Source organism: Megascapheus bottae, chromosome 24, assembly GCF_031878675.1.
Source record: "Megascapheus bottae isolate mThoBot1 chromosome 24, mThoBot2.hap1, whole genome shotgun sequence".
Taxonomy (NCBI): domain Eukaryota; kingdom Metazoa; phylum Chordata; class Mammalia; order Rodentia; family Geomyidae; genus Megascapheus; species Megascapheus bottae.
The window spans coordinates 13,327,218-13,337,053 of NC_143532.1; the positions used below are offsets into that span (position 1 = coordinate 13,327,218).

At 44.1% G+C, this 9,836-nt stretch overlaps 1 protein-coding gene across 1 annotated transcript; it reads right to left on the bottom strand.

Annotated features, from left to right (window-relative positions):
- Positions 1–447: 447 nt before the first annotated feature.
- On the bottom strand, positions 448–7,505 carry Cklf (chemokine like factor). Its single transcript, XM_090357527.1, has 4 exons — positions 7,297–7,505; positions 4,136–4,294; positions 2,075–2,170; positions 448–579 (listed from the first exon to the last, which is right to left on the bottom strand). The coding sequence occupies exons 1-4, from the start codon at positions 7,384–7,386 to the stop codon at positions 469–471; spliced, it is 456 nt and encodes a 151-aa protein (XP_090213653.1). The 5' UTR covers positions 7,387–7,505; the 3' UTR covers positions 448–468.
- Positions 7,506–9,836: the final 2,331 nt, after the last annotated feature.

A 9,836-nucleotide genomic window follows, 5' to 3' on the forward strand; every position in this document is an offset into this window, starting at 1 on the left:
GGGCAGGCCGGCTCTGTGACTCCCAGCTGGCACCCAGGCGGGACCCTCCCCTGGGAACTAGCGCCGGGGGCCCCATAGATGCCGGCTACCCATCCCGCGTGCGCCCTGGCTCAGGGCACAGACCGGAGCGGAGGCCTGTCCACCCCCATCCTCCCCACACACACACCCGGGAGCTCAAAATCCCCATAGACGGGAGGAAGCAGTTCTGGGCCATTTAGGGCGGTCTGGGGTGCTTCTGCGCTGCCACAGGCCGGTGGGGGGGAGCGGATGGCTCCCCAACTCAGCCCTGTGCTCAATGCCCATCTCCCAAGCTCCAGCCAGGCCGTGCCCACGGTCCGCAGATCTCTGCCCCCCCCCCACCTGAGATTCAAATGAGAATGGCAGAAAAGGTAGGGAAGAATAAAGAAATTACGTTTAATCCTTAGCACCAACTAAAAAGGAATATATATATCACAAAACATTGTTTGGTCAAGTGTTCACATCTTTTTTCTGATAAGGACCACCTGGATTAAATAGAAGTTTCCGGTAAATGAGGGCACTGTCAACCAGACAGCACACCACCGTCAGGAGACCAAACACCTAGAAGGGAAGACACACGTGTTACTGGCCTCTGTCATTCATGCAGTTTAAAGTGGTCCGCCCAGCAGATTCCTGCGGAGTTGGGGCCGGGTCCCCGCCACCACCCAACATTAAAATGGGAAGAGGCTTTCTAGATCCCAGCCAAGTTTCCCCAGTCTCTGCCTACACAAATAGAAAGGCATAAATAACATGAGCTGGGAAATATTTTGTCTGTCTGTCTGTCTGTCTGTCTGTCTCTCACTGGTAGGGAGGAGCTTCAGCATTGTACAAAGACTAGCTGGTAGTCTACCATTTGAGCCACTGCCTTTTGGTAGTTAGATGGAGATCAGGGTCTCTTGCCCAGGCTGGCTTCCATCCTTAGATCTTAGCTTCCTGGCTAGCAAGGATTATGGGCTTTAATAGTGAGCTACCAGTGTTGGGCTTTCTTTTTGTCTTGCCTCACTTCTGAATGTATTCTTTTAAGGCCTACTGACCATATTTAGTTATCTATCAATAGTCTCTCCCTAGTTTTTAAATGTCTGATTTCCCTATGGTCCATCTGGAGAAAGGGCCAAAGGTAACATCAGTGGGGTGTGCTGTAATGCTTAGGTATTGCAAAACAAAACAAGGCAAACACCAGCTCCAGATGAAATCATGGGGACCAAAGCTATGTTAAACGCTTTGAAGAACAGGAGTGATAAGATGATCCAAAGCAAACTTCCGAGGCCTTAGGACAATAAAATGGGGCTAAAAGGAACACATTATATTTAAATTCAGGGCTTTCAGGAATTCTGATAGTTGAGAGCTGGTAAAAGCAGCATTCCTGGCATGCTCAGGAGCCTGAGATTTTGGGATCACAGTTTTAAGACAGCCTGGGGAGGAAGGTCTGTCTCCAATTAACCAGCAAAAAGCTGGAAGTGGAGCTGTGGCCAAAGCAGTAAAGTGCCAGCCTTGAGTGAAAAACTAAGGGACAATGCCCTGGCTTTGAGTTCAAGCCCCAGTACAGGAACAACAACAGCAGAAAGCCCAAAGTAACAACAGAAACACTAAAAAAGAAACAAAAATAAAAGGGCAGTAGGAGGGGACAGGAAATGTTTTATTTCAGTCCCTCAGATCAGAACCTAGAAAAGGCAAACAATTCTGAACTATGGAAGAATAAGGTCAGAGGAAGTTGATGTGCTTCTCTTCCAGTCCCGTCCTGAATATTCCTCTAGTTACCTGACTTCCTACCACACTCCTGACCATAAAGAAGTCTTTTAGATGGCACCTGAAGCACTCTCATATGGGCTGGCTCACCTGAATAAGGAATACTCAAATTCCAGTACGAAATCATGTCCTTTCCTGTTAATCATGACATGAATTCACTCAAACAAAACATTCAGCTGATCAGTACTTTATCCTGGCCAAAGACCCCTAGTGAATAACAGAGGAAGGTTTTCTTCACTTGTTTCTGTGTTTCAAATAAATCGCATTCTGAGCAAATCCAAAGAAAGAAACTAGGAAGATTTTTACTTACTCCTCCAAGGATGGTGAAGGTTGTAGTTTCTGGCAGCAGAGCCAACACAGATATGATGATCATGAACAAAGTTGTTACAAATGAGTTGATAATATCCTAGAGATACAGAAGAGGCAGGTCAGCTTTGCATAAAGCTGTCCACTTTCAAGGGATTGGGACAGAGTTCAGTGATATGGCGTTGTCCCAGCATGTGCAAGATTTTGATCTCTAGTAAGGAGACAGAGAGATGGATGGAAAGAAGGAAGGTGGAGGGAGAGAAGCAAAGAAGGTTAACAAGCCAATAGGTCATGCTTACAAGAGAAGCAAAAGAAAAATAAAATGTTAGTCCTCTGAAGACTTTGAAAAGTTCCATTTTCATTCAATTTAGTTAGCAGGTCAAAATGTCCTGGTAAAAGAATGATCTACAGGCCAGGAGTTTGGCCTAGTGGTAGAGTGCTTGCCTAGTATGCACGAAGACCCGGGTTCGATTCATTGGTACCACATATATAGAAAAAAAGCCAGGAGTGGTGCTGTGGCTCAAGGGGTAGAGCTCTAGCCTTGAGAAAGTCCAAGGACAGTGCTCAGGCCCTGAGCCCAAGCTCCAGGACTAGCATAAAAACCAATCAAACAACAAAAAAAGAGTGATCTACAATGGTGCTGGGAATTTGGCCTGGTGGTAGAGTGCTTGCATGAAGACCAGGGTTCCATTCCTCAGTACCAGATACACAGAAAAAGCCAGAGGTGGTGCTGTGGCTCAAATGGTAGCCTTGAGAAAGTCCAAGGACAGTGCTCAGGCCCTGAGTTCAAGCCAGGACTGGCAAAAAAAAAAAAAAAAAAAGAAAAAGGAAGGTGTAATACAGAAGGTTTAGGGTACAATGGTACCTTGGGAAGTCAGAATGTTTCTTTTTTAATAATGTAATAGAAAATATGAGATAGGCTGCATTGCATGTCAAACAACTTTAAAATGGGATTAATAAAATTGAAAACACTACATCCTTAAGAGGAAAAAATACTAATTTTCAGGTTTAACCTCTGTATGTAATGCCTACCAGTTATTTCTTTTTAATTAATGAATGGTACTGAGGTTTGAACTCAGGGCTTTGCATTTGATAGGCAGGTGCTCTGCTGCCAAGCCACACTTTGATTTTAGTCCCCCCCCCCTTTTTTTTGCTGAGGTAGGGCCTAGCTTCCTGCCTAAGTGTGCACCTGAACTGCAATCCTGCTATTTTGCCTTCTTGCCACAGCTGGGATGACAGGTGCATATCACCGTGCCCAGCTTCTTTCATTGAAATGAGATCTCAAAGATTTCTGTGCCTGGGTTGTCCTGCAACAAAGATCCTCTTTAATTCCATCTCCTGTGTGGCTAGGGCTACCACACCCTGCTATTGGTTGAGAAGGAATCTCACAAACTTTGAAAATCCAGACTGGCCTCAAACCACAATCCCCCTGATCTTAGTCCCCAAGTAGTTAGGATTACACGCATAAGCCACTCATGTCCCAATTCAGCCCAATGATTTCTAATGATATATTTCATTCATGTAATGATTTCTCCAAATGAAGCATGTTGTTTTCACTCTGAACTGTGGGTTTAAGAGGTGCAATGGCCATTTTTTTATTTTGGAATGTTATATGTGTTTGCATATAAATAGAAAGTAATTAAAGTTAGAAGATTAAACTTCTAACTTCTGAAGTAGAGTGGGTCCTTGGTGGCTCATGCCCATAATCCTAGCTACTCAAGAAGCTGAGATCTGAGGATCATAGTTTGTAGACAACCTGGGCAGAAAAGTCAGTGAGAATCTTATTTCCACTTAACCACTAAGAGCTGCTAGTGGAGCTGTGGCTCAAATGGTAGAGTGCTAGCTTTGAACCAAAAAAACCTCAAGGACAGCACCTAGAGGCTAGCTCAAGTCCCAGGACTGGCAGCAAAAACAAAACAAAACATGGCACATTAGTAGTCAGTAGAGTTTTTAAGCCAATCAGAGATCACCTTAAAGGCTTAAGGAAACCAAAGAATAGAGTTTACTACAATGACAATACAGCAAGAAAAAGTATTCAGTCTTAAAGATGGAAGAGCATACTTACAAGCAAAGGCCAGAATAACCAAGTCATCCTACGATCAAGTCTGAATAAATATAAAATTATGAAAAAGGAAACAACAGTGACTTCAAATCCAGTGACCACGATGTATGGTTCAGGGGCTTGTGCGATGATAAAGAAGGTCATGGATATCACAGTTACCCCCTGGAAGAAAAGGAAACGTGATTTATACAAATAAGGATCATTATTTATTTGTCTAGTTATTTTGTGGCTTTAGGGTTTGAATCCAGGGCCTTGCACATGCTAAGTACTCTACTGAACAACACAATGCCCAGACAAAAACAATCACCTTTAAAACAAAGACATTGGTGCCCCATATATACATACAGATAAGAAAACATGATAAGTAGATGGACATATATACATACATATATACACACACACACACATTACAATTTAATTCTTTATTCTGCCAAACTTTAGCTTCTTTTTTTTCCATTTTTTTAATTATCAAGGTAATGTATGGGTTACAGTTACATTTGCCAGATAGTAGATGCATTACTTCTCACATATTGATACCCCTTATGTTTTTCTCCCTCCCCTTCCTCCCTCCCAATCATCTTATTTTCTCCCCTTCCCTTTCCTATTTCAAATAAACAAATAAATGTATATACAATATACCAGATCTTTAGAGGACAAGATATCTATTTTAAGTGTAACTATTCTCTATCCCACTTGGACTTCTGACACTATTCTTATGTCACCTGATCCCTTCCCACAAACCCCCTCTTTATTTGCCAGAACTCAGGCTTGAACTCACGGACTTCTTATCTTGCTTTTTTTTTTTTTTTCCTTAAGGCTAGTCTCTACCACTTGAGCCATATCTCCATTGAAGATAAGAATCTCATGGACTCTCCTGCCAAAGCGGGCTTTGAAATCTTCAGATCTCAGCCTCCTCAGTCACTAGAATTACATTTGTGAACCACTGGCACCTGGCAGGAGTCATTTTACTCTTCTTGTCTGCTTCATCAGTAAGTGTTCCTTTCAAATTACAGTTGAATGTCCCTTGAAATGCTCCAAAGATTTAAAGTTGTTTTTCCTTTCCCTTTTCTTTTTCTTTCTTTATTTCTGTTTTTGCGGGTCATGGGGCTTGAACTCTGGGCCTGGGCGCTGGTCCCTGAGCTCTTCAGCTCCAGGCTACTGCCCTTTTCTTGAGCTAAGCTCCAGTTTCCATTTTCTAGACATTAACTGGAGATGAGTCTCCTGTTCTTTAGTTCCCAGGCTGGCTTTGAACCTCAGTCTTCATATCTCAGCCTCCTGAGTAGCTAAGAGTCACCTCGCCCAGAAAAGTTTTTTTTTCGGGGAGGGGAGGGGGCTGGTCCCAGGGTCTGAACTCAGCCCTAGGCACTGTCCCTGAACTTTTGTTCAAGGCTAGCACTTTACTACTTGAGCCACAGTGCCACTTGCAAATTTTTTTCAGAGTAATAATTTATTGAAGCCTCACAGATCTTCCTGCCTGGGCTGGCTTTGAACCATGATCCTCAGATCTCAGTCTCCTGAGTAGGTAGGATTATACACATGAGCCACCAGCACCCAACCCAACTCTAAAGCCTTGTAAATGTGTAAATGACACTATAAGTTCCATACCTGGCCCGAATTCCAGCACAAATTGTGTTTCATGCACAAAATTGTTAAGAAAACTGATACTATTAACTTTCAGCTATGTGTTTAAGGTATTTATAAAGCAATGTTATAAAGGAGTTTTGTGTTTAGATTTGGGTCTTATTGCTAAGATAAAGGGTTTTTCAACCATACACTCCAAATGTAACCACTTATCACTTGCTATGCTACCAGAAGCCACTAGGTGGCGGTTCCAAGTCACTATCATCTCTTGCTGAAGTTCTAAGGACCGTGAGTCTTCATTCTAGTCTCCTTTTCTTCATCTCTGACAACACAACATCCAGCATACTTTCATTTTTCCTTCTTCTGGTGTGAGTCAGACTATAAAATCCTCCACTGCTTTATCCCCACTGTGTTCCTTGTTCGGCTTTGAGCTTTTTGGACACATTCATTCCTGCCTCAGAACCACTACTGGATTCCTCTGCCTTAAACACACTTCCTCCACAGATTCTCACAGCTAACTCTCTCACCCCACCCAGCCCCCTGTTCAGTTCAGATACGATCTTAACAAGACTTAGCCTGATCACCTATTCCTGCAACAAATCTTCTTCTCTAACCTTCTCCTCTCTTACCTGGCTTAACTGATTCCTGGAATGCTACATGCTTTATTATTCCTCTTCTTTCCACCCACCCCAAGACACACAGTCCACCAGGGAATTGTTGCATTGCTCATTGGTACATATCTAGAGCCTGGGTCAGACCTGACAGATAACAGACACTAAGTATTTCTGGAATGAATAAATGAAACAATGTTCATTTTTGCTTTTTTTTTTTTTTTTGGTAGTTCCTGGGTCAGACCTGACAGATAACAGACACTAAGTATTTCTGAATGAATAAATGAAACAATGTTCATTTTTGCTTTTTTTTTTTTTTTGGTAGTTGCCTCCATTCCTTTGTTCAGAGAAATGTAAAACTCTTAAAAAAAAAGAACTTTGTTTCTAATTCTTCTTCCTGTTATTTGAACTTATTTCCTTGTAACTTTATCTACTCCAACTTCCTCTTTCACAAATCTTAAAAACAAACTTATTCCTTCCTCTTGACTTTTCTTCAGTTATTTAAACTGATAGTTTCCACCTCTCTAACTAGACTAGCTCTTGCCTTCTTCCAAATAATGACCCACTTTCTCCAAACTTCTGGTCAGAACTGACAGCACGAATGCTGGTAAAGTGTGAAACCCTAAAAATGGGTAGTTCCCCACCCCTGGGCGGTACCAGCCTCCCTGAACTGCATCACCCCAGCGAGTTTTCTTTCCTGTTTGGTTGGCTTCTCATGGCACAAGGGCAGCTTGCCTGGCCTGGGAGACGACCTGGACCCGGATCCGGGAGAAGGCCATTCACACAGATTGGCAGAGTTTGTTTGATGGGCACCTCCACCCCCGCTCCCCCCCATCCTCTTGAAGGGAGATTCAAGTGCCCAGTGGATGATCTTCAATCCCGGGGTGGCGGGAGGAGGTGGATGCTGATAAAAACCAGGTTGGCAGCACTTGAGGCCTTGGGCTCCGCCCGGGTCCCAACCCTGGCTCTCACCAGTCGCAGCAACTTGATGTGGCCTTTCACGCTGCAGCAGAAGGGGTGATACTTTCCTTTCGCCTCGCTGGTCTTCGTCCTGTCCATCATCAACCGCACTCCTTCGTCTTCCAACTCTTCTCAGCAGGCTGCGGGTTCGAGACTCGTGCGGAGATGGCAACCGTCAGGGTCACGCCCAGCCGTGGGCTCTGGGTTTCAGGGTGCTGGACGCGCCCGCGCAGGAGGGGCGCATGCGCTGCAGGGAGCCCCTGGCACCACTCCTGCGCATGCGCCCCCCAGCTGGGCGGGGCCTATTGCAGGTTTGACAGCGGCAGCTTTTGGTGTTAAGAAGATTGCTGGGCCCCAGCCCTTTGCAGAAGCTCTCTAGTTGGGAAATGCTCGCTGGTTTAGGGCAGGGGGGGTGCTAGGCTAGGAAGGGGGAAGGGGCAACAGGACAAGTTTCCCCGCCTCCCCACACCTTGAATATCTCAAAGGCCACCTCCATCCTCAGCCTTTATAGGTGGGGAAGGATTGATTAATGAATACTAAGTTATAGTTGGGAGAAGCAGGTTCAGGGGTTCTTTTGCACAGTATAGATGACTATTGAGAATGATCATGTGATGCATATTTAAACAAGCCAGCAAAAAATAACTAGGGCTGGCGGTGGTGGTATCCCAAGTGTTAGAGCACCTGCCTAGCAAGCACAATGACTTCACCATAAAGAACCGTTGCTTGGGGAGGTAGCTATTACTTTGATTTGAATATCACATCATGTACGAATGTGTTCAAAACATTGTTCCCTGCACAATGTTTATGCATCAGTGAAGAGTGAAGAGGAAAAGAATATCATGTACACAAAGCAATTGTCCCTCTGACCCCAGGACCTGGCACATGTTTAGCTGTAGAATACATATAGCCTAAACTAATCTTCTTGGCTGCATGCCCTGCCTCTCACCCTCAGGACATGGCAGTGTGGGTATGTGAGCCTGTTTTTTTTTCTTAAAAAATTGTTATTATGAAAGTGATACACAGCGGAGCTACAGTTACATAGGTTAGGTAACGAGAGGTCTCTCAAAGAGCTCTTTTCTTTCAAGTACCTCTGCTTTTGCTTTCCACTGGTGCTGGTTTTTCCATAAGTAGCAAAGCCTTGTGTTCCTCCAGATACTCAAATTCAGTTCCTGTTTTCCACAAGTACATTAATGAAGCCAGAGTGGCAAGTGCCATCTTGGACCATTTCTTTCTAGGGTTAGGAAGTTTCTGTCACTTCTCTTATGTGATTTAACTTCTGTCTTGAATACTTTGACTCACTCTCCCTTTAGCCTACTTTGTGTTCAGCCAATCTCCATTTCATTCCACCAAATCAGGTCCAGTAAAACCTCCCAACAGCCTTCATTCATGAGAACATTGACTTTAATTCTGGAGTTGAGAACACATTTGTTCTTGCTAAGTGCATAGCAGATAAGCAGGAAAGACCTTGTGGGGTAATAGGTCTAGATGTTAAGACTAAAAATGGCTTCGTTTCTCCCAAGAGTGAGAGCCTCTCCCTTGCACTCCTGGGAAAAATGATCAACTCCTCTACCCAGGGGCTGGAACTGTCTATAGAGAGAGTTCAGGCTGGCAACAGCTGGGTTTCTATGTCCTGGGTGGTTGAACTTATACTACTTATCTACTCCAATCTTGGCTGGATTTTTTTCTCTCCCTGATTATAGGTGAGACAAGCATCCCTTCATCTTCATTTGTCTATCCAGGTGGAATATGGTTGTGCCAATACTGCAGCAAGAATGTAGTTAATTCAGATCCTGAAAATGTCAAAGAACTGCCTAACACTTAGGAGAGGCAGAGGCAAGAGGATGGCAAGTTAGAGGACAGCCTGGACTACATAGGAAGTTCTAAGCCAGTCTGGGCTACACGGAGAGACTCTACCTTAAAAAAGCAGCACCAGGGCCGGGAGTTTGGCCTAGCGGTAGAGTGCTTGCCTAGCATGCATGAAGACCTGGGTTTGATTCCTCAGTACCACATATGCGGAAAAATCCAGAAGTGGTGCTATGGCTCAAGTGTTAGGGTTCTAGCCTTGAGAAAACCCAAGGACAGTGCACAGGCCCTGAGCTCAAGCCCAGGACTGGCAAAACAAACAAATAAACAAACAAATACCCAGCTAATCCTCCCACACACCATCACCACTACCAGCACCCCAAATTGCCAGACTGGGAATTCACAATGACTTTGAAAATGAGGCACTTAGCATAAGAGGAACCCTGATGGAGTTGGGAAGCCATGTTAGCAACTGCTAAAGTAAACTTGTAAGAACCCTTAAAAACAACAACAACAAAAAACAAACAACAATAATAACAAAACCAAGTACAGGAAGTGTAGCTTGTGGGCAGCTGATTCTGAGAAATGAATTTAAAACCTATAATTTTTGCTGATAACCTGATATATTGCTTCTGTATTCAGCTTGGTTTGCATCGTGTTGGGAAGCTAAGAAAATTCTATTATTGCATTACCTCCCCCCCCCCCCCCCTCCAGACACACAAGTTTGTAAAAGCCCTAGCTTGTAGTTG